We start from the raw sequence: 22,682 nt of genomic DNA, 5'->3' as shown, positions 1-22,682 counted from the left end.
AGCCCAGAACTGGACACAGCACTCAAGGTGTGGCCTGACCAGTGTTGAGTACAGGGGCAGAATAATCTCCCTTGTCCTGCTGGCCACACTGTTCCTGATGCAGGCCAGGATGCCATTGGCTCTCTTGGCCACCTGGGCACACTGCTGGCTCATCTTCAGCCTAGTATCTACCAGTACCCCCAGGTCCCTTTCTTCCTGGCTGCTCTCCAGCCACTCTGTCCCCAGCCTGTAGCGCTGCTTGGGGTTGTTGTGGCCAAAGTGCAGAACTTCTTTTAAACAATTAGATACATTTTATTTATGTTATAAACTTAGTAAAAAACCCATTTCACTGCAAAGTTTTTATGTTAAAACAATAATTTAAATTATAGATGGGTTTAAAATGCATCTTAAATATTTTCAATCCTTTTTAAGATTGAGAAGTATGTTGTGCAATAGGAATTTAGTATCAGAGCAGGAAATCTTTTTCCTTAGATGTCATATTCATTGTTGCAGTAATAGCTTCTGGTGTTATGCACAGTCTTCATTTACCAGCTCCTGAGAAAAAATTTCTGCATTGTCTTCAATACCTGCCAGCGTCAAAAACCTGTAAGCTGAAGTGTTACTATTTCTCTTTTTCATAATGGAATTTGGAGTAACACAAAAGGAATCAGAGCATCCTGACTTCCCTGAGGAAGACTGTCATATTGGTGGTTACAAAACTAATGCATTAAGACTAGTAAGTAGAGTAGAATTTGTAGCATGTTTTCAGGGACTGATCAGGATTGTTTACTTTCTTGTTACCATGATGATTCTATGTGAATTGTGCCTACTCCAACAAATGAGAATAATTAGGTCAGAAGTAATCTCTGTAGGTCATCAGTCCAACCATCTGAGCAAAGCAGGTCTAGCTTCAAGGCTAAATCAGGTTGCTCAGGCCCTTGTCCACTAGCTTTAAAAATCTCCTAAGATAGAGACCCCACAACCTGTCTGAGCATTTCTCCCAGGGCTTAGCTACTCCCACTGTGAAGAAATTATCCCTATACCTACTTGGAATTTCTTCTCTCGTACCTAGTGCCCACTGCCTCTTGTCCTGCCACCATAAGCTTCTCAGAAAAAATTGAATCATTTCTCTGTAAAAATCCATTGCTTGATGGGAGATGTAATTAGTTACATTTCACCTCTCTAGGGTGGTAGAAAACAGCTCCTTTGGCTTCCCTATGTAATATGGTCCAGCCTAAAAGAACTTGTCTTTTTCAGGCTTACTCCAGTTTCTTTATAACATGATTCTTCTACTGGGGAGTCCAGAAGTCGACACAGAACTCAAAGGAGATAATTTTTTTTCCTTCTTTTTCTGCTGCTAATTTTGTAACCGTTCTGTTTGATTCATCAAAACCCATGTAGCAGCAGAGAAAGCAGAGTTCTTCATTATATTTAAACACAAGCCTCCTGAAGTCTTACTAACAGTGAGCACAGCTACAAGTGAAAAGTTCTAGGTCCACAAACATTAAATAGAACACATGATCTTTTACTAGAAATTAAAAGGAACAAACCAAAATGTAGTCAGAAAAATCAACCACAATAAAACAACCTCAGACTGCTTTCAACTTCTGTCTACTGTTGCTGGGCTTTAAACTACAATTTATATTGTCTCAGATATTCAAGGACAAAGTACTGAATGATATTTTAATCTGTACTAGCTACCCATAAATTGTCTAGCTCTCACTTGAGGAATTTCTCACTTGGGGAACATTAAGTGGTTGTAAACATATCTGTCGATTTATGTGGAGTTGCTTGCATGAGTTAGACTTCTGTATCGCATCCTAGACTTAGGAACGAGACATCTTTAAGGCATGAGGCAAATCAGTTGAGCAACTGAAAATACCAGTTAACTTGGTAACAGCCATTTCTTTAAATGGGCATCTAAAATGATTTTTGCATAAAAAGTGAATTGCTCTCTGTGCATGGTTTTAAATAACTACTCATTCTGAGTGCGTTAGAAAGTGCAGGTGAGGTGATTATTGAGTAAGAAAACTTGAGGGAAAAGTGTTGCTCTCCTTTAGCTGCATTTATGTGCAAGTCCATATTAAAAAGAATTGTCCTATGCCTGACGGATAATAGAATCATAGAATCAACCAGGTTAGAAGAGACCTCCAAGATCATCCAGTCCAACCTAGCACCCAGCCCTAGCCAGTCAACCAGACCATGGCACTCAGTGCCTCATCCAGGCTTTGCTTGAACACCTCCAGGGATGGCGACTCCACCACCTCCCTGGGCAAAATCGGGTGGTAGAGAGCTTTTGCTTAGTAAGGCTGTAAGGGAATAGGCAGGATCTTCCTAACATAACCAAAAAAAACCCAAACACTCCACTGAATCCCTGAGCCAAATCTTATTTTCTCTCAATTTTATTAGAATGTCTACTAAAAGATGCTATCTCCCTCTGAAAACCCATCTGTTATACATTTAGAGCACCATAGTTGGAGCTGCCGTATTAACAGCATTTTCACATTTGTCCTCAGTGTCACAGTTTACATCCTTACATGCAGTGGCTTTTTAACATCTTTTCTCTCTGGATTCTGAGTATTTTTATTCTTTTTTTTTTTTTATTCACAGAATCATAGAATGGTTTAGGTTGGAAGAGACCTCAAAGATCATCTAGTTCCAACTCCCTACCATAGGCAGAGACATCTCCCACTAGAACAGGTCACTCAAGGCCTCATCCAACCTGGCCTTGAACACCTCCAGGGAGGAAGCATCCACAACCTCCCTGGGCAACCTGTTCCATTGTTGCACCACCCTCCCTGGAAAGAACTTCCTAACATGTACTTTAAATCTCCTCTCTTCCAGTTTAAGCCCATTACTCCTCCTCCTGTCATTACAATATCTTACTATTGATAATGGAACCTTTAAATTATTGAACACTTTGTATTTTAAGCAGTGATTGTTTTTCCTCTTGAATTTCCCCAAGTCCAAAGAGAAGAAGAGAAAGCATATTAGAATTTTATTTTCATAAAGCCCAAGACATATTTTCTTGAGCAAGCATCATGGCATAAGCTTTTATATAACAGTATTAAGCAATTTGAAGATTGTGCTGAAATGTGGAATACTTCAGAAACATTTATTTCAACTTGCTGATTTTTAAATTGCATCTCTTCTTCACAACAAGAGAAGTATTAAAATTGAATATTCCAAGTCAATTGGAATGCATATTGAGGTCTCATCAATTATTACAAGTACTTCATTTGTAATAACTACCTTGTCATGTAGAAAAGGTGTGCTTTCAATTTTATGCAACATAGAGGATATACTCAATACTTTTTTTGTGTTTAAAACAATCATAGAATCATAGAATCATCCAGTCCAACCTAGCACCCAGCCCTAGCCAGTCAACTAGACCATGGCACCAAGCTTTGTAAGGTCAAGCAGAAGCTGTTGTGCTTTTTAGAAGTAACCATTTTTTAGTGCTTAACATTCAGTTAAACATTAAAATCTTCTTGACATGAATGTATAATTATGCCTTTATTCTGCAGTGTAATTTCTAAGCTAAAGGAGATTTAGGATTGCAATAGGACAATTTTAACCCATATATTACATACTGTTTGCCTGTAATCAATAGTTCATTAAAATTTATATTAGCTGTTACCATTTTCTTCTTGATTTATGGAAATTCTTCCACCAAGGGAAATAAAATCAACTTTATACTATACAGCATAATGCTAAACTCAGCTCCTTATTACACAAGTAATTGTTGGTTGAATTCAGAATACGTAGCAGGTAATCATCATATCTCCTTACCAGTATTTTGCTTTAAACTGACATTTCTTGCAATAATTCAATTGTAGTCTTGTACTTTTTATCATGGAACACACCCTCACATACAGCAGATGCATGTAAGCATAGGCACATAAATGTACATGCTTGAATTTCAAATTAATATTGTGCTAGTTTGAAGCAGGCTAGAATGTTTTGGTGAGAAGAACTAGATTACAGGCTGTGAAAGGAAAACAAGGGTGAGGTCTACTTCACTCATAGGCTTGCTGAGATGTATAGGAACAAGAAAGAAAAACATAGATAACCACTCTCACTTCTGCTGGGGAATTAGTGGAGCTGTATCTCTCTCTAGCCTCTTTGACTAATCCACTTTGCTTCCTAACCCCCTGGCTGAACCTCCATTCTTCCTTGGGACTGGGGTAAGGTTGAGAGGGGTAGGGGGAAGGTGAAGGGGTGGTTGGGAGCCCCTCCTGGGGACTCAGGTTTCTGGGAGGGCTGTTGTGTTTCTGTATTCCCTTTTACCTTGTCTATTTCTGTCTATAACTGTATCTACTGTAAATATCTGCTTGTATATTGTGCTAGCTGTAAATATAAGCTTCATTCATATTTCCAGAGCTGGCTGAGTCTAGTCTGGGTGATTTCTAAAGTGTGAGGGGGCAGGGAACACCCAAACCTTCACAAATATGTACAGCAAACATATTTCTTTTTGTTATATACAGCTTCATGACAGGCACATCTTCATCTAGCCTGACCAGATGTATTCTGCCCGAAATGCTACGATAGATAACACAACTCAAAAATTACCAAGTATTGACCCAGTCTTTAATTCTGCCACAGAATCTGGGAAATCCTAATATTCCAGAATCATGAGTTAAATACAAAGTAGTAAGATTCAATTTGTTAGTTATCCTGATGCATTTGAATTAGCAGAGTTTTGCCTTTTTGAGCCTTTCTTGACAGTAATGGAACAGACATCTGCTATATATTAATAACAAACTATTAAACAGTATGTTAAACAAAATATGATTCTTTACAGAACTATTATGTCAGTATTTTCCTGGGAATGCCATATTTTTCTAGAGATTTTATCTGCACAAAATTTGAGGTCCAGGGCAATATTAAAAACTTTATTTCCAAGCTGAAATTCAGGTCAGTGACACTTGTCTGTATTGAGTGGATCTTGATCACAGCTATAAAGTCCAAGATGTTGGACTTATCTGTGACTTAGGTTTTCCATTTGTACATTTAAGTTTGTCTGTGTTTCCCAGATAGAAACATGGTGTATCTGGTTGTAAAGTGGTAGAAGCAAAGCTAAAATAGTTTGATGGTTAGAAACTGCCTTATTTTTTCAGTCTGTTTTTCTGCATTTGGTTTAGAGCTAACCCTAAATATTTCTGTAGGTGAAATTGATAGCATTTTATTGTGTAAATATTGTTTCATGTGGCTTCTGATGTAAAGATCTTCTCTTCTTTGCATAATAGCTATGTCAAAGCATTTGAAGCATGTGCCTATGTGTTCTAGCATGTAAGGAAAATGAACTCTCAGAATTTAATGCAGTGAAATGAAATGTATAACTTTGGACAAATTTTATTTATCTTTTAGAGATTTTAATGTTTCTCTATAGTAGGCTTCATAGTTCTGAGTTTATTATTATTAAGAGAAAAGACACTCCAGAAAATCTGACAACCATAATCAAGTAACTGCTAAAATATACTGGAGACAGATTTCTCCAGCAACATTTTAGCTAATCTGTCTGGAAGTAGTCCATGAACTTCTGAACAGGGAGCTATACAGCACTGCAGAAGTTCATGAAAGATCTTTTCAGCAAATCCTCTACTTGGATTATGTGTCTTTGATGTGTTTTGTTTGAAGTAGTAAAGAGACAATTTATTCAACCAAGTGTGTACTTAACCATGCCAAGACTCAGCTCCTTGGATGGGGGAGAGAAATAAGAAAAAAGCAAAGTTCTGGATGCCCTGGTAGCATCCAGGCAGCATGACTGCAAGTATCTGCTTAGTGAATGATCTTTATAAGAGCATATATTAAAGTCTTCACAGGATGACCATCAATAACCATCTATGATGGGTTGGCTGTTTCCTGTCCCCTCTCACTTTGAAAAATCACCCAGACTAGACTCACATGGTTCTGGAAATATGAGTGAAGCTTATTATTTACAGCTAGCACAATATACAAGCAGATATTTACAGTATATACAGTTATAGACAGAAATAGACAAGGTAAAGGTAATACAGAAACACAACAGCCCTCCCAAAAACCTGAGTCCCCAGGAGGGGCTCTCAACTGCCCCTTCACCTTCCCCCTGCCCCTCTCAACCTTACCCCAATCCCAAGGAAGAATGGAGGTTCGGCCAGGGGGTTAGGAAGCAAAGTGGATTAGTCCAAAATGGAGGATAGGTTAGAGAGTAAGAAATGCAGCACAGCCAGCAGCCCAAGTGAAAGAAGTGCTGAGTGTGTTATCTGTGTTTTGACTTATGTTTTTATACATCTCAGCAAGCCTATGAGGGAAGTAGACATCACTCTTGTTTTCCTTTCACAGCCTGTAATCTAGTTCTCACCAAAACATTCTAGCTAGCTTCAAACTAGCACATCATCTCAACCTGTGTGCTTCCAAGTGCTAAATTTATCAAAGGTTTAGGATTTTTGCTTAGAGAATATCACAGTATGACAGTATCACCAAGGTTGGAAGAGACCTCACAGATCATCAAGTCCAACCCTTTACCACAGAGCTCAAAGCTAGACCATGGCACCAAGTGCCACATCCAATCCTACCTTGAACAGCCCCAGGGACGGCGACTCCACCACCTCCCCGGGCAGCCCATTCCAGTGTCCAATGACTCTGTTGGTGAAGAACTTTCTCCTCTCCTCGAGCCTAAATCTCCCCTGGCGCAGCTTGAGGCTGTGTCCCCTTGTTCCGTTGCTGGCTGGGAGAAGAGGCCACCCCCCACCTGGCTACAGCCTCCCTTCAGGGAGTTGTAGACAGCAATGAGGTCTCCCCTGAGCCTCCTCTACACACATATGTAAAACATTGACTTTCATATAGGATTTTAAAGTAAAACTCATCAGTGGAATCATAACCAGCACTTTCACAAGATATTAATATTATCTGTAATTATATTGGACTGTGAGAATACATTGATACATAGGTCACATTTTCTGATCTGTGTTTTCTGGAAAACCACTAGAGCCATGCTGATATGCTGCACTAAGTAGAAGAAATATGTGAATCAACAAGAAAACCAAATGACTTCTGTAGCTGACTTGATGGTATAGAGTATATGACATTTATCCTATGTTTACATGTGTGCTGAGTCTAATTAGCAGCTTTTGTGAAGTACAGGGACCTCAGGTAAATAGTTTGCAGCCACACCTTTATTGCTTTTTTAGGCCCACTGCAGAACACACCTTTATGGAGTACTCATGTCATTGTAACTGAAAGTATATGCTTTTAGCAACTTGAAAGAGAAGGAGTTAGAAAACCCAGAATGCTAGATATAGGAGAGCTGAAAAGCAGAGCTCTTAAATATAAAAGAGCAACTCTATTGCAAGAGACAAAACTCCCATCTACCCTGGTATGTTGTATCTCATAGGGATTAACAGTCAATATTCAGTGGTCAAAAACAAAAGCAATGAGAACACAAACAAAACCACCCCCAACAATCAAACAAAACAAGCCAAAACACCACAACAGTGTGAGCATATAGAGCTACATTCCCCCTAGGTATTCTGGTGGCCTCTAGTCATTTGCATTCTAAGGATTTTTTGATTTCTCTGTGTTTATTAGCCCTAAGATTTTGGGTTTTTTTTCTCATGCATCCATCCAGTCTATTCTGAAGCCTGTGTGAAATTCTGACATTTAAAGCATCTCATTGAAAGAAGTTCCACAGCTTAACTACCTTTTGCATGAAGAGTCACTTCCCCATGCTTGCTTTGAGTCTGTCATCTCTGAGCTTCCTTTGATACCTCCTATCCTCTGACAACTCATTACTTTCTTCAGAATTCAGCCAGAGTGATAGTGGGCACAAGAAATTCCTAAGATAAATGAAGTGTTTTATAATAATAATTGTTTTGATTTTTAACATCTGGAATCTAAAATCTATGTATATTCTGTCTGGACATTTTGGTCTTTGGAAGCAGATGTTCACTGTAGTTGCTTTCAATGTGTTTCTGTTTTTGTCTCTAACATCCTACTGTAATGGACTAAAATAAGCAATTTGGCAACTACTCAGGCTTTTAGTAAGTTGGAGAATCATTGCATCTCTAATGGCACCAGACCAGCTATCTATACATGGTTCTTTTTCTCGTAGGAAAGGGTTGTCTGCCCTCTATTCTTCATAATCTTGGCTTCAATAAACAAAATGTACAATAGCAATTTTAGCTTGTCTTTAGCAAAATCAATAGATCCTTAAGCATAGTACATCAAATCCAAAGCAGATTTTGCTTCTGGTAAGTTTTATCATGCAAATATTTTTTATTGATAACTTTGTTTTCAAATACTCCATATATTTTGTTAGAGGATGCTAGAATTGTGGTAGAACAATTTTGAGATGCTGGTCTCTAATCACAGTTAATTGGAGACAGAACAAGGGGAAATGACCTCAAGCTGAGACTGGGTAGGTTTAGATTAGGTATTAGGAAAAAGGTTTTCATGGAGAGAGTGGCCAGGCACTGGAATGAGCTGCCTAGGGAGGTGATTGAGTCACCGACCCTGAATGTGTTTAAGGATCATCTGGATGTGGTGCTTAGGGATATGGTTGAAGGCAAATCTTGTAAATAGGGTTCTAGGTTGGACTTGGTGCACCTGAGGGGCTTTTCCAACCTTGATGATTCTGTGATTCTATGAATGCAGGAAACATTTTGTCCTTAAACTTGTCTACTGTTTGGAAATCTGGTGGAAGGTAACGACGAGAGTGTAATGAATTTACACATCTTTTACTAAATTTTTACTTGGTACTTCTGCAAGTAGAAATATGAGATGTGGGGGGAAAAAAAGATGCTTGAGTCTGAATGTCATTTCAAGCTATGCCATTGCATAGCTACTAGTACTGTTCCACAGAAGCTTCTTCTACAGATGCAGTTCTAACAGAAAAATTTGCTTGTAGCAATGTGATTTTGTGTATTTTCATAGTAAATGAAGATTTTACTACACTGGTAAAAGCACAGGTTCTCCTGCATGCACTTATCCAAGCTAGGAGTAGCCTAATATAGTATAGTTCACTATAGTAGCATTCCTAGAGTAGAAAAAGACCTCTGGTGTAACTGTATCCTTACACAAGGTTTCTAACTACAATGTAGTCTTCTCTGTTTGCTGTTAGCAAAGTCACATGTGAAAAATTTCTGGATTCTTCAGCTGTAATGTATGGTCACAATTCCTGACACCTACAGTCTTCTAAGATACAAAAATCATTAGCAAAAGAAAAACATTTACAAAGGTAATGTAAATAGTGCTAAATGATTGGCTAATGATGTTAGTGAATAATGGAGTAAATTGAGTCATCAGCATGTCTTTCAGTTATAGACAGTTTAAATTCCATTGTATCTATAATATGTCTTCAAGTGTTCTTTTATTACTGAGTACCTTGAGTACTGTGTCCAGTTCTGGGCTCCTCAATTCAAGAGAGATGTTGAGGCGCTGGAAGGTGTCCAGGGAAGGGTGACAAAGCTGGTGAGGGGCCTGGAACACAAACCCTATGAGGAGAGGCTGAGGGAGCTGGGGGTGTGCAGAGCCTGGAGAAGAGGAGGCTCAGGGGGGACCCCGTTGCTGTCTACAACTACCTGAAGGGACATTGTAGCCAGGTGGGGTTGGTCTCTTCTGCCAGGCAACCAGCAACAGAACAAGGGGACACAGTCTCAAGTTGTGCTGGGGGAAGTCTAGGCTGGATGTTAGGAGGAATTTCCTCACAGAGAGAGTGATTTGCTATTGGAATGGGCTGCCCAGGGGGATGGTGGAGTCACCATTCCTGGAGGTGTTCAAGAAAGGCCTGGATGAGGCACTTAGTGCCATGGTCTGGTTGACTGGATAGGGCTGGGTGCTAGGTTGGACTGGACGATTTTGGAGGTCTCTTCCAACCTGATTGATTCTGTGATTCTACTGCAGACAACTGCTATGTAATTAAGTATTACTATTATTTGTTTTGGTTCTGCAGAAAACTAAACATGGAAAATATGTTAGGCCTTCTATATAATTTAACCCTTTTTTTTTTTTTTTTTTTTTTTTTTTTTTTTTTAATTCTATAGTGTTTTGGCAGGATATAATGGCACTATCTTTGCATATGGCCAGACAGGCAGTGGCAAAACTTTTACCATCACAGGAGGAGCAGAACGTTACAGCGATCGAGGCATCATTCCCAGGACTCTATCATATGTTTTTAATAAATTGCAGAAGGTATGAGACACTGTTTTCAGCTTATATTTAGTGTCAAATTTATGCATACTGAGCTGTATTGATACCTTATGCAGTAAGACATTGGCAGTAGAGGGTCCAGTGGAGGGCTATGAGGATGATTAGGGGACTGGAGGGCATGGCTTATGAAGAGAGGCTGAGGGACCTGGGGCTTTTTAGTCTGCAGAAGAGAAGACTTAAAGGGGGTTTGATAAATGTTTATAAGTATCTTGAAGGCTGCCAGGAGCAGGGGGACAGGCTCTGCTCACTTGCTCCTTGGGATAGGACGAGGAGCAATGGGTGTAAGTTGCAGCAAAAGAGGTTCTGCCTCAACACAAGGGGGAACTTCTTTACTGTAAGGGTCCCAGAGCACTGGCACAGGCTCCCCAGAGAGGTTGTGGAGTCTCCTTCTCTGGATCCTTTCAAGGCCTGTCTGGATGTGTTCCTGTGTGATCTGTGTTAGATAGGATTGTCCTGCTCTGGCAGGGGGGTTGGACTCGATGATCTCTTTGGGTCCCTTCCAACCCCTAACATCCTGTGATCCTATGAACAGACTGAAAATAATCTACATCAATAGAGGAGGTTTTGTGGTTTAAAAAGCTGTGCTGTTTTTAATTGATATAACATATGTTCAGATCACAGAATTCATTCTTAACACTCATTAACTCCACTCTGTTTCTGTATTGTGTGCACTGCATCACATGTGTCTAGGTCAAAAATTGCTCTGATGCTTATGTTTTGTAAAAGATGGAGCATTACTTTCAGTTTTCATAACTTGCCTAATTTCTTTATACTCAACTAATACTCAAAAAAAAACCCCAAACCAAACCAAACCCAACACATAAATCACTAAAATAAAGCATTTTAAAATATTCCGTTATCTAATGCCTATATTTTACTTATCAGTTATCTAATGCCTATATTTTACTTACTGTTAGGTAAACAATATCAGTATCTAAGCACTAGCTATCAATAGCTAGAAGAGCACTTTAAGGTATGGTAAACTGTTTCCCAAAAATGACTGATGTGAGTTTATATCTGAAGCTTCCAGTTAAGAAATAGTCACTAAACCCATATAAATACTGATTTCACTTCAAAAGAAAGATTTAAGCATCAGCAAACACTGTCCAATATGATTTAATTTTTCATTTTTCCTTATAGTCTATCTGACTCTTATAAATTCTGTCTGTTCTTAATGCTTTATTGATTTTTTTTTAATGCTGTATAGATTTTCCTCCTGCTGCTATTTGAATCCTGAATTTGGCATAGCTTATAGGGCGAAACACATTGCACCAATGTCTTAAATTACCTAAACCAAAGAGCTGGAAACTTACCTTAAACTCTCACTTATCCATTGACATAAGTGCTGTGCTAGTTTGAAGCTAGCTGGAGTGTTTTGGTGAGAAGGACTAGATTACAGGCTGTGGAAGGTAAACAAGGCTGATGTCTACTTCACTCATAGGCTTGCTGAGATGTAAAAGAACAAGAAATAAAAACATAGATAACCTCTCTCACTTCTGCTGCTGGGGAGCTCTGAGCTGCATCTTACTCTCTAACCTCACACTCCATGTTTTTTTTGACTAATCCACTTTGCTTCCTAACCCCCTGGCCAAACCTCCATTCTTCATTGGGACTGGCATAAGGTTGAGAGGGGTGGGAAAAGGTGGAAGGGTGGTTGAGAGCCCCTCCTGGGGACTCAGGTTTCTGGGAGGGCTGTTGTGTTTCTCTATTCCCTTTTATCTTGTCTGTCTATAACTGTATCTACTGTAAATATCTGCTTGTATATTGTGGTAGCTGTAAATAATAAGCTTCATTCAAATTTCCAGAGTTAATTAACAATCACTCAAAATCAATTTGCCCCACGCTGGAGTGCCAAAATAAAGGATGTGACGGTTTGGGTGTTCCCTGCCCCCCCACACTTTAGAAATCACCCAGACTAGACTCAGCCAGCTCTGGAAATTTGAATGAAGCTTATTATTTACAACTATCACAAGTGCAAATGCTACATTTCAACAACTGCAGAAGTAGAACTTTGTATTGCAAAAATATCTTGCAGAAATCATAAGTCTAATTGTTGCACTTAAAAATTAATCACGGTGATTTATGGAGCATTGTACCACACTGAATTGGAAGTATTTTACTCTTTGAATCAAAACCAAATGCAATATTGCTGCCTGGAAAAAAAAAGACTTCAGCCCTGGCAAAAAGAGAATTGACAACTTGGGAGATGGAGAAAACTGGCTCTAATTAAATTATATGTGTTGTCTGTGTATGCCCCTCGCCCCAAAAGACTTAATGTGGAAGGTTTGTACAGAAAACATGACATCCATTCTTTTGTGCAGAAGATAATAGAGACATTTAAAATGCTGCAAGTACAGGATCACAGTATCACAGTATTATTAGGATTGGAAGAGACCTCACAGATCATCAAGTCCAACCCTTTACCACAGAGCTCAAGGCTAGACCATGGCACCAAGTGCCACGTCCAATCCTGCCTTGAACAGCCCCAGGGACGGCGACTCCACCACCTCCCCGGGCAGCCCATTCCAGTGTCCAATGACTCTCTCAGGGAAGAACTTTGTCCTCACCTCAAGCCTAAATCTCCCCTGGCATAGCCTGAGGCTGTGTCCTCTTGTTCTGGTGCTGGTCACCTGAGAGAAGAGAGCAACCTCCTCCTGGCCACAACCACCCCTCAGGTAGTTGTAGACAGCAATAAGGTCACCCCTGAGCCTCCTCTTCTCCAGGCTAAACAATCCCAGCTCCCTACAACTACCTGAAGAGAGGTTGTAGCTAGGAGGAGTGTTGGAGAAATTCTTGTTAGCAGAGCACACAAGAATTGATAAAACAATGAGCAACCCGTGCTGGGAATGTCCTTGGATCCATCTTGGGAGTTTAGATAGCAGGCACAGGGTAGCTTCCCCCCACATGCAGCTGCAGGGGGTGGAGTGCAGCTGCAGGTGGGCAGAGTTTAGCCAGCCCCAGAGGCTGACCCTCAGATTGTTATGGTATGCTGACCTATTGATGCCTTACAAGTAACTCTGGACCCTCTGACTGTAACCAATCTTAAGCTGAGCACGCCTATTGCTAGAATGCATATAAGTTACTGTATCACGGAAATAAAAGGGATTTGACCATCTAACCGTATTGGTGACCAAAGAGTCATCTTCCCATAGCGCTCCACCGAACATGTTTTCTAACAGAGGAGGTTGCTCTCTTCTCTCAGGTGGCCAGCACCAGAACAAGAGGACACAGCCTCAGGCTGCGCCAGGGGAAATTTAGGCTGGAGGTGAGGAGAAAGTTCTTCACTGAGAGAGTCATTGGATACTGGAATGGGCTGCCCGGGGAGGTGGTGGAGTCGCCGTCCCTGGAGCTGGTCAAGGCAAGGCTGGACGTGGCACTTGGTGCCATGGTCTAGCCTTGAGCTCTGTGGTAAAGGGTTGGACTTGATGATCTATGAGGTCTCTTCCAACCTTGGTGATACTGTGATACTGTGATAATCCAAGTGAGGATTAACAATGTTAAGTTGCTCTTTTACCTTTGCTCTTTCAAAGTATGGCTGTGGAAGGTAAATGTACACATAACATTTGAGGTGCCCTAAAGATTGCTTTTGTGGGAATGGAAATAGTCATCTTTTTTAAAAGTGATCATGTTGTGCTGTACAACCCAGTGGAGGACTTTTGTTAGAGCAAGTGAACAGATTGATCTTGCCATTGCCAGCAATATACAAAGTCAGTGCACTAATAATGTTCTTTTCTAGCACTAGGCATGTAATAAAAGCAAAAGAGGATAAAAAAAATAACAGCTTTATTTGCTACCTTCTCAGCACATAATTTCTACAAAAATGTCTGTGTTTACATTTCCAGATTGGGTTTTGGAACAAAAGCTGTACTTAGTTATGCTTCTAGGGATATTTCTGTCTACCTACTTACAAATCATTGCTTCATATATTTCCTTTCTTGTTGATTCTTAAAACATCAGATTAAACTCACAAGTGTGATGAGATTTATGGGGGGCATTTTTGTGAGGTTTTGGGGGGTTTGTTTGTTTTGTGTGTGTGTTTGGTTGGATTTTTGTTGTTTTCTGAGAGGAAAACAGCCTTTATATATATGGTAACAGGAAACACAAGTATCCAAATTTAAAATGTAAAACATATGCAGGAAAAGGAGATGTGTTGAGGAAGCAACATGAAAGCTATAGGCATAAATTTGTCCTCTTATCTAGCTGACTCCTCTATATAGCTCTTCCTTTTTTTCTTTTCTTTTCTTATCCAGGATAGCAGTAAAGTATATACAACTCATGTTTCCTACTTAGAAATCTACAATGAATGTGGTTATGATCTGCTGGACCCAAGACATGAGGCCTCCAGACTGGAAGATTTGCCGTAAGTAGTAAAAATGCATAGAACCATAAACCAACAATAGAAATCATTTTCATCTGCTCTGTTACATTATTTGGGGATGGTTTTGAAACTGTGCTGCTCATCTCTGTGTTAATTAACCCAAAAGGCTTTCCCAATTTTATCAACACTGTCTAAATTTCATTTTGTATGTATAGAGACTAGGAAAACTGGCCACCATCCATAGAATCATAGAATCATAGAATCAACCAGGTTGGAAGAGACCTCCAAGATCATCCAGTCCATCCAATCAACTAGACCATGTCACTAAGTCACTAAGTGCCTCATCCAGGCTTTTCTTGAACACCCCCAGGGACGGTGACTGCATCACCTCCCTGGGCAGCCCATTCCAATGCCAATCACTCTCTCTGGGAAGAACTTCCTCCTAACATCCAGCCTGTACTTTCCCCTGCACAACTTGAGACTGTGTCCCCTTGTTCTGTTGCTGGTTGCCTGGGAGAAGAGACCAACCCCCTACCTGGCTACAATGTCCCTTCAGGTAGTTGTAGACAGCAATGGGGTCCCCCCTAAGCCTCCTTCTCTCCAGGCTAAACAACCCCAGCTCCCTCAGCCTCTCCTCACAGGGTTTGTGTTCCAGGCCTCTCACCAGCCTTGTTGCCCTTCTCTGGACACCTTCCAGCACCTCAACATCTCTCTTGAATTGAGGGGCCCAGAACTGGGACACAGGACTCAAGGTGTGGCCTGACCAGTGCTGAGTACAGGGGAAGAATAACCTCCCTTGTCCTACTGGCCACACTGTTCCTCTTACCCTAAGGCCAAGTGGGATGCAGTGGTTCTTGGAAAAACAACTATTATGACTACTAAAGAAGCATTGTGTGTGCTTTTGTATATGAGTTTGTTACTTTCTTGAAAATAGCAACAAAGTGTCTTTTGATTTTTCTATATATCCATTGCAATATTTTCACCATCAGAGGGTAAACTAATGCTAAGAGTAATGCTATGGAATGCTGGTTAGTTTCTCTGTTTGATTCTGTCAGTTTTGGGGGAAAAATGACAAGTGAAGCAGAACAAAACACAACCTATGGGGTTATGAAGCATCTGGGAGTATTTAGCATGCAAGAACTAGACATAGAAACTCAAGCCCCATACTCCCTCTTGTGGTTAGCTATGAAGAATAGGAATATATATATATATATACACACATACATATGCATGCATATGCATGTATATAGTATAGCTAATACTTGATACTACATACTATATTATCTAGGTAGTGAATGCTGTATCTATCCATGGGGGAAATGTTTTTTTTTTTAATAACTATATAACTTTTGAAACAGTTCTGATGTGGTAGTTACAAGTTATTTCAAAACATCTAATTCACTGTGCTGTACCTCAGCCACCCTCAGAATTAGTGTGCTTTGATTTTTAATAGAATGTTCACTCTGAGTTTTTCAAATCCTGTGATGCAACTGCTCAGCTTCCATGTTGAATTCTGGAGAATGTCCTAACTGAGGTGTGATGGTTTGGGTGTTCCCTGCCCCCCCTCCCCCCCCCCCCCATACACACACATTGTAAGATCACCCAAACTAGACTCAGCTGGAAATTGAGTGAAGCTTATATTTACAGCTTAGCACAATAGACAAGCAGATATTTTATTTTTATATATATAGTTATATATATAGTTATATATAGTTATATGCAGAAATAGACAAGGGAAAAGGTACTACAGAAACACAACAGCCCTCCCAGAAACCTGAGTCCCCAGGAGGGGCTCCCAACCACTCTTACACCTTGTCCCACCCCTCTACCTTACCCCAGACGTTGCCTTGTGCCCCAAGGAAGGCTTTAGGAAGCAAGTGGATTAATCAGGCTAGGTTAGAGAGAGAGAAATGCAGCTCAAAGCCCAGACAGAGAGCAACTCCCTTATCTATGTTTGGATTCTTGCTCTTATACCTCTCAGCAAGCCTATGAGTGAAATAGACATCACCATTGTTTCCCTTTCACAGCCTGTGATCTAGTTCTTCTCACCAAAACATTCTAGCTAGCTTCAGGCTAGCACATGAGGAGACCCTAATGGCTATTCAGTAAAGCAAATAAGGTAGTCTGATCAAAGGGATATTTAAAGTGAAAAAGAGTTGCAGTAATACTTAGTAGGTGTCCTGCAGCTTTTCCATATCCACACTACTTCATTTTTTCTGAACTTCAAGGTTTAAAGAAGTACAGCTGAGAGCTTTTCTAGCCACACTGAAAATAAATACAATCATTCTGTTTGTTTGCTTTTAATTTAAGAAAGGGATCATTTACATTTGCCATTGTTACCATTTGAGAAGAATGGGGAAAAAGTCTTGACAAATGCAAAGTAATCAAAACCATGTTAGTTCCAAATATGTTCATTCTGAAATACTCCATGCCTGTTTGCTCATCAAGATTATGCTATGCTTTATGCATAATCTGGGCTTCAATAGCTGTAGTAATGGCAAACAAACTCCTAATTATTATTTGTTTGTGGTGATCATAGAATTAACCAGTTTGGAAGAGACCTCCAAGATCATCCAGTCCAACCTAGCATCCAGTTTTATCCAGTCAACTAGACCATGGCACTAAGTGCCTCATCCAGGCTTTACCTGAACACCTCCAGGGATGGTGACTCCACCACCTCCCTGGGCAGCCCATTCCAATGCCAATCTCTCTCTCTGGGAAGAACTTCCTCCTAACATCCAGCCTGTACTTTCCCTGCACAACTTGAGACTGTGTCCCCTCATTCTGTTGCTGATTGTGATTCATCTAACCTCTTGCTCTTGCTTTTACTATATGTCATAAAAATAAATCCCAAAGCTTTAGCTAATAGAGCTTTTAGAACTGTCTTTGTGGATATTTATAATTATGGGATACAAAAGAGATGTCAGTTAAAATTCACTACTTCCTTTAACACAGTATTTACTATTGATGCCTTTAGTTCTATTATGATTGATCTTGGGTTTTAGATGTCAGCTTTTAGACGCAATCAAAACTAAAGTATGAAACAAAGATTACCTTAGAACAATAAGTTTCCATTTTGGGTGTTGCATGGATTGTCATTTGCTGTTTTTTTTTCCATGTAGAAAAGTTACAATAATGGAAGATGCTGATCAGAACATTCATCTAAAAAACTTGTCTCTTCAGCAAGCAAGCAATGAAGAAGAAGCCTTAAACCTACTCTTCTTGGGAGACACCAACAGAATGATTGCTGAGGTGGGAACTGCTGCTACATGTCTTACTTAACACCACTAGGGTTGAAATGATCATAAACTTCTCCACATCAGATGCATATTTATGTAGTAAAGATGAATATTGAGGCAAAGAACTGTTTGATAATATTGAAATTGAAAGGTTGGTACAATTTAGAGAAGAATTTGAGGAAGTGTAGCAAAAGAGACAAAGGTGATACTGAGTTTGGGAACCTGAAAATTTATCATGGTAGTTGGTAATGAAACCAGAAAAAAAAACAGTTCATTGCTTGGATAATGTTTTTTCATGAACTCTCTGATCACTTCAGAAGTGCTGTCCATGAAAATGAGATAGGATATTTAAAGAGTGATGTGCTGCTGACTGACTGGATCATAAATCAGCAACTGCAAAGGGCAACTGTCTTCCATACCTGGAAAATGTTGCTTAAAGAGAAAACATATACCAAACAAGTCTTGAACAAATAGCAGCACTAATGAAGATGTTAAGTTAATAAAGGTTAAGACAAAGTTACATTCAGTAAAACTAAAAGATTATTCCTAATGGGTAAAACCAAAGATCTGTCTACTCATTTCCTGTTTTGAACAGTGGCCAATAGCAAATATATACTGCAAAGGATAAACCAAGTAAATAGGCTATTTTTTTTCCCAAAATAATAACTTTTATTGCATTATTCTTTACATTGATTTACTCAGATGCTTGTTGTTAACCTCAGCTAATTGTATCATGAAGTCTTGTGTGACACAAAGTCCATGACTTAACTGTGTTGTGTGCTGAACGGTTTCCTTTAGCTTACTTTGTACTCTAAAACTTGCTAGTTTTATCTGGATCATGCTAGTACGTGTCAGAAAACAAGTGCTGGCTGTGCATGAACCCAGTAGCAGAGAATTCACTCATCTAACAATATTTTGAATAGCTGTCATCCCTTACAGCAATATTGCTTGCTTGGTCTGAATGTTAATATGACATCAAAAAACTCAGATGAAGTTCATTGTAGAAGTTTTATTTATGTAATTATTTCTTAGTTTCATTGCAGTTGCAGTACAGTTCAGTGAGCTTACTGGCTTCTGCTTCCTCTCAGGCATTCAGAATTTAGCACCTGTTATCAGTTGACATTTTTTGGCTTTAGGTGACTGTGGTGTTTTGTGGGGTGACTTATCATAAGCAGACCATGGTGTCTACAGAAACATGGGATTGATGTATCACAGTATCACCAAGGTTGGAAGAGACCTCATAGATCATCAAGTCCAACCCTTTACCACAGAGCTCAAGGTTGGACCATGGCACCAAGTGCCACATCCAATCCTGCCTTGAACAGCTCCAGAGACAGCGACTCCACCACCTCCCCGGGCAGCCCATTCCAGTGTCCAATGACTCTCTCAGTGAAGAACTTTCTCCTCACCTCCAGCCTAAATTTCCCCTGGTGTAGCTTGAGGCTGTGTCCTCTTGTTCTGATGCTGGCCACCTGAGAGAAGACAGCAACCTCCTCCTGGCTACAACCACCCTTCAGGTAGTTGTAGACAGCAATAAGGTCTCCCCTGAGCCTCCTCTTCTCCAGGCTAAACAATCCCAGCTCCTTCAGCCTCTCCTCGTGGGGTTTGTGTTCCAGGTCCTTCACCAGACATATGGCACAGATGGTAGCAGCATCACAGTGTCATTTAGGTACTGTTCACATACCATTTTATTTTGGTCAATATGCTATTAAAAGATCTTCAGCTAAAGTTATCTTTTCTAAATTCTTGTGATGAAAATACCCTGTGATTGCTGTGTTTGGAGGAGGCTGCACCTCTGATTTAGAGAATTCTTAGTATGTTTTTACTATTTCTCTTACAATAGCAAAGTGAGATAGACCAAAGGCATGCATTGATTTCAAAATGGTAAAACCTTTGTGAGATTGATATGTCTGAACAGTGCAGATGCATGCACAGTTAGCAGTTGTTTTTCCTCTAATGATAATTACTTAATTTTAATGAGGAAGGAGATTTTTTTTAATATGCATAATAGTCCATTGCTTAAATTTAGAATAAACTTCAGACTACACAGTATTTTCTTTATAACTTAAAGTGTTTGAAGTATGCATAGGACAAGTAGGAAGATTTGGTAATCTTTAAACATGTGTTTCAAGTAAGACCAAAACTTTTTAACATTTAAAGGTTAATGGGGACTGAATTATGATCTCTGAATTGGACTTATTCCCTTTGAATGTATTTTTATTGTCTGTTAATACTCTCTTGAATCTATTTGGAAAGCCACTAGTAGTGTTTGAATGAGGTTTTTTGTTAGATGAAATATGAAAAATAGGATTTGAATGTTGTGAGATTAAATACTTTTATCCATATTAGAGCTGCATTCCAGATTGAATTAAAACTTTTTACATTCCTAGTTTCCTCACCATGGCCACTGAACCATGTCTCAAAGTGCCATGTCTACACATTGGCTTTTTTAACACATGCTGGAACTCCCTAACTTCCCTACAGAGCCTATTCTGATGCATATCACTGTCTCAGTAAAGAAGTTTTTCATTATCACAGAATATTAGGGGTTGGAAGGGATCTTGAAATGTCATCTAGTCCAATCGCCCCTGCCAGAGCAGAATCATCTAGACTAGGTCACACAGGAATGCATCTGGGTGGGGTTTGAACGTCTCTATGGAAGGAGACTCCACAGCCTCTTTGGACACCCTGTTCCAGTGCTCTGACACCCTCAGAGTGAAAAAAAATTTCCTTATGTTCACACAGAATCTCCTATGCTTCAACTTTCACCCACTGCCCCTTGTCCTATTCTTAAACATCACAGAGAAGATCCTGGCTCTGTCCTCCTGACACTTCACATACTTACAAACATTAATGAGGTCACCTGTCAGTCTCCTCCAAGCTTAAAAGACCCAGCTCTTCAGTGTTCCCTCATAAAAGAGGTGTTCCAGTCCCTTAATCATCGTTGTGGCTCTGTGCTGGACTCTTTCAAGCAGTTCCCTCAGATCCTTCTTGAACTGAAGGGCCTAGAACTGGGCACAATACTTCAGATGTAGCCACACACCAGGGCAGAGTAGAGAGGGAGAAGAACCTCCCTTGTCATACTAACCATACCCCTTCTAATACACCCCAGAATGGCATTGGCCTTCTTGGCTGCAGGAGCACATGAACTGGTGCTCATGGTCATGAAGTTGTTCTTTCCTAGATGCAAAACTCTACACTTGTTCTTGTTGTTTCCCATTGCATTTCTCCCTGCCCAGCTCTCCAGCTGGTCCAGGTCTTGCTGAATGGACAGCACAGCCTTCAGGTATATCAGCCACTCCTCCCAGTTTTGTGTCACTAGCAAATCTGCTGACAGTGCACTCTGTGCCCTCATCCAGGTTGCTGATGAATATATTGAACAGTACTGGTCCCACCACCAGCTGCTGCAGGATTCCACTAGATAAAGGCCTCCAATTAGACTCTGTCCTGTTGAGTGCTTTCCTTCAGCCAGTTCTCAATCCACTTCACTATCTGATCATCCACACAACACTTCCTCAGTTAAGCTGCGAGGATGCTGTGGGAGACACTGTCAGATGCCTTGCTGAAATCAAGATAAACCACATCCACTACGCTACCATTATCTTTCCACCTGGTTTGTCCTCATACAAGGCTGTCAGGTTGGTTAAACATGGTTTTATTCCTTGATAAACCCTTGTTGACTGCTCCTAAGGACCTTCTTAATCTTGATACACCTAAACCTACCCAACCTAAACCTCCTCTGGTACAATCTTTATATATGAAGAATCAACCTGACATATTTATGCCATGGCTGGTCATTAATTTGGTCAGACAGGAAAAGCCATGCACTACTGATGTCTAAATATCCCCTGGAACTGTAGAAACTACCAAGTGGAGATGGTTGGAAGCATGGGTTGAATGACTACATTTATCTCCTATGAAATCTTTTTGTCCCAGCTGTTCTGAACTCTTTTTTTTTTTGTATTTACTGTGAGTGTATTTGGCAGCTGTAATCAACACATTCTCTTTCCAGGCAGTAGCAACTTCTCTTAGTTTTAATGGTGATTTTTCAAACAGCTTTTCATATAGTTCAAAATGAAAGAAGTATATGGGAAATACATAAGTTCTTGTATGGGGAAGAACTTCTGCAGTACATTGTTGATTCAAGATAGCTAACAATTAGATTAAAGAGGATAATTTAGGCTTCAGTAAGCTTTTGGACCTTTCATTACCTTGCATTTCTTGACAGAAACATCTGGCTCAGGTGCTTCTTGCAATATGGCTGTACTACAGGTTCTCATTTAAGTAGAAACCACCTTCTTGCAAATGTTGTGTGAATAGATACAGTGGCTTAAGTCACAAAGTTTCCATACAGTTTCATTTCAGAAAACACAGGTATGTCCTGATCCTGGAGAAAAATGAGGTTCCATTGTATGACTTGAAATATCTCTTTTACCTCTAAAGTCAAAAAAAGTCATTGATACTTTACCAAATCATAAACTTGAGAGAAATGTTATTGAAATTCTCTTTTCCCATGCCACAAATAGGCAGCAACAGACGACCTAGCGTTAATTCTTCTGTAGCGTTCATGTGATACCACAAAGCATCCAAAGTCTGCTTATGTGGTTTATGATGTCACAAAATGCCTGGAAAAGGTTATTCTTTGTAAGTAGCTGCAGCTCATCAGTTGTTCTATATATAGCTTCCACAATAGCAACCATCTGCTGAGAGCCAAGCCCCTCCCCTCTTTCTTTTTTCCCTTGATCACATCAAATTAGTGTGCGGATGATTTCATGTACATATGGTTTGAATACTGCTAACAAAATGGACTCTGAGAGCCCTTAAAGGAATATTTTAGCAGGCATGGAGACACTGTCCAGAGAAGAGGAGGCTCAGGTGTGACCTCATTGCTGTCTACAACTACCTGAAGGGAGGTTGTAGCCAGGTGGGGTTGGTCTGTTCTCCCAGGCAACCAGCAA

At 40.0% G+C, this 22,682-nt stretch overlaps 1 protein-coding gene across 1 annotated transcript in view; it reads left to right on the top strand.

The window, feature by feature from the left end:
* Nucleotides 1-22,682, top strand: part of KIF6 (kinesin family member 6) — a 173,192-nt gene that overhangs the window by 12,105 nt on the left and 138,405 nt on the right. Inside the window, exons 4-6 of the mRNA XM_064158320.1 lie at nt 10,002-10,149; nt 14,418-14,527; nt 17,608-17,737. Of these exons, the coding sequence (XP_064014390.1) occupies nt 10,002-10,149; nt 14,418-14,527; nt 17,608-17,737 (388 nt within the window). The remainder of the gene's footprint in view (nt 1-10,001; nt 10,150-14,417; nt 14,528-17,607; nt 17,738-22,682) is intronic.

The sequence above is a fragment of the Pogoniulus pusillus genome, chromosome 18 (genome assembly GCF_015220805.1).
Source record: "Pogoniulus pusillus isolate bPogPus1 chromosome 18, bPogPus1.pri, whole genome shotgun sequence".
NCBI classification, from domain to species: domain Eukaryota; kingdom Metazoa; phylum Chordata; class Aves; order Piciformes; family Lybiidae; genus Pogoniulus; species Pogoniulus pusillus.
This window is presented reverse-complemented; position numbering and strand designations above follow the sequence as displayed.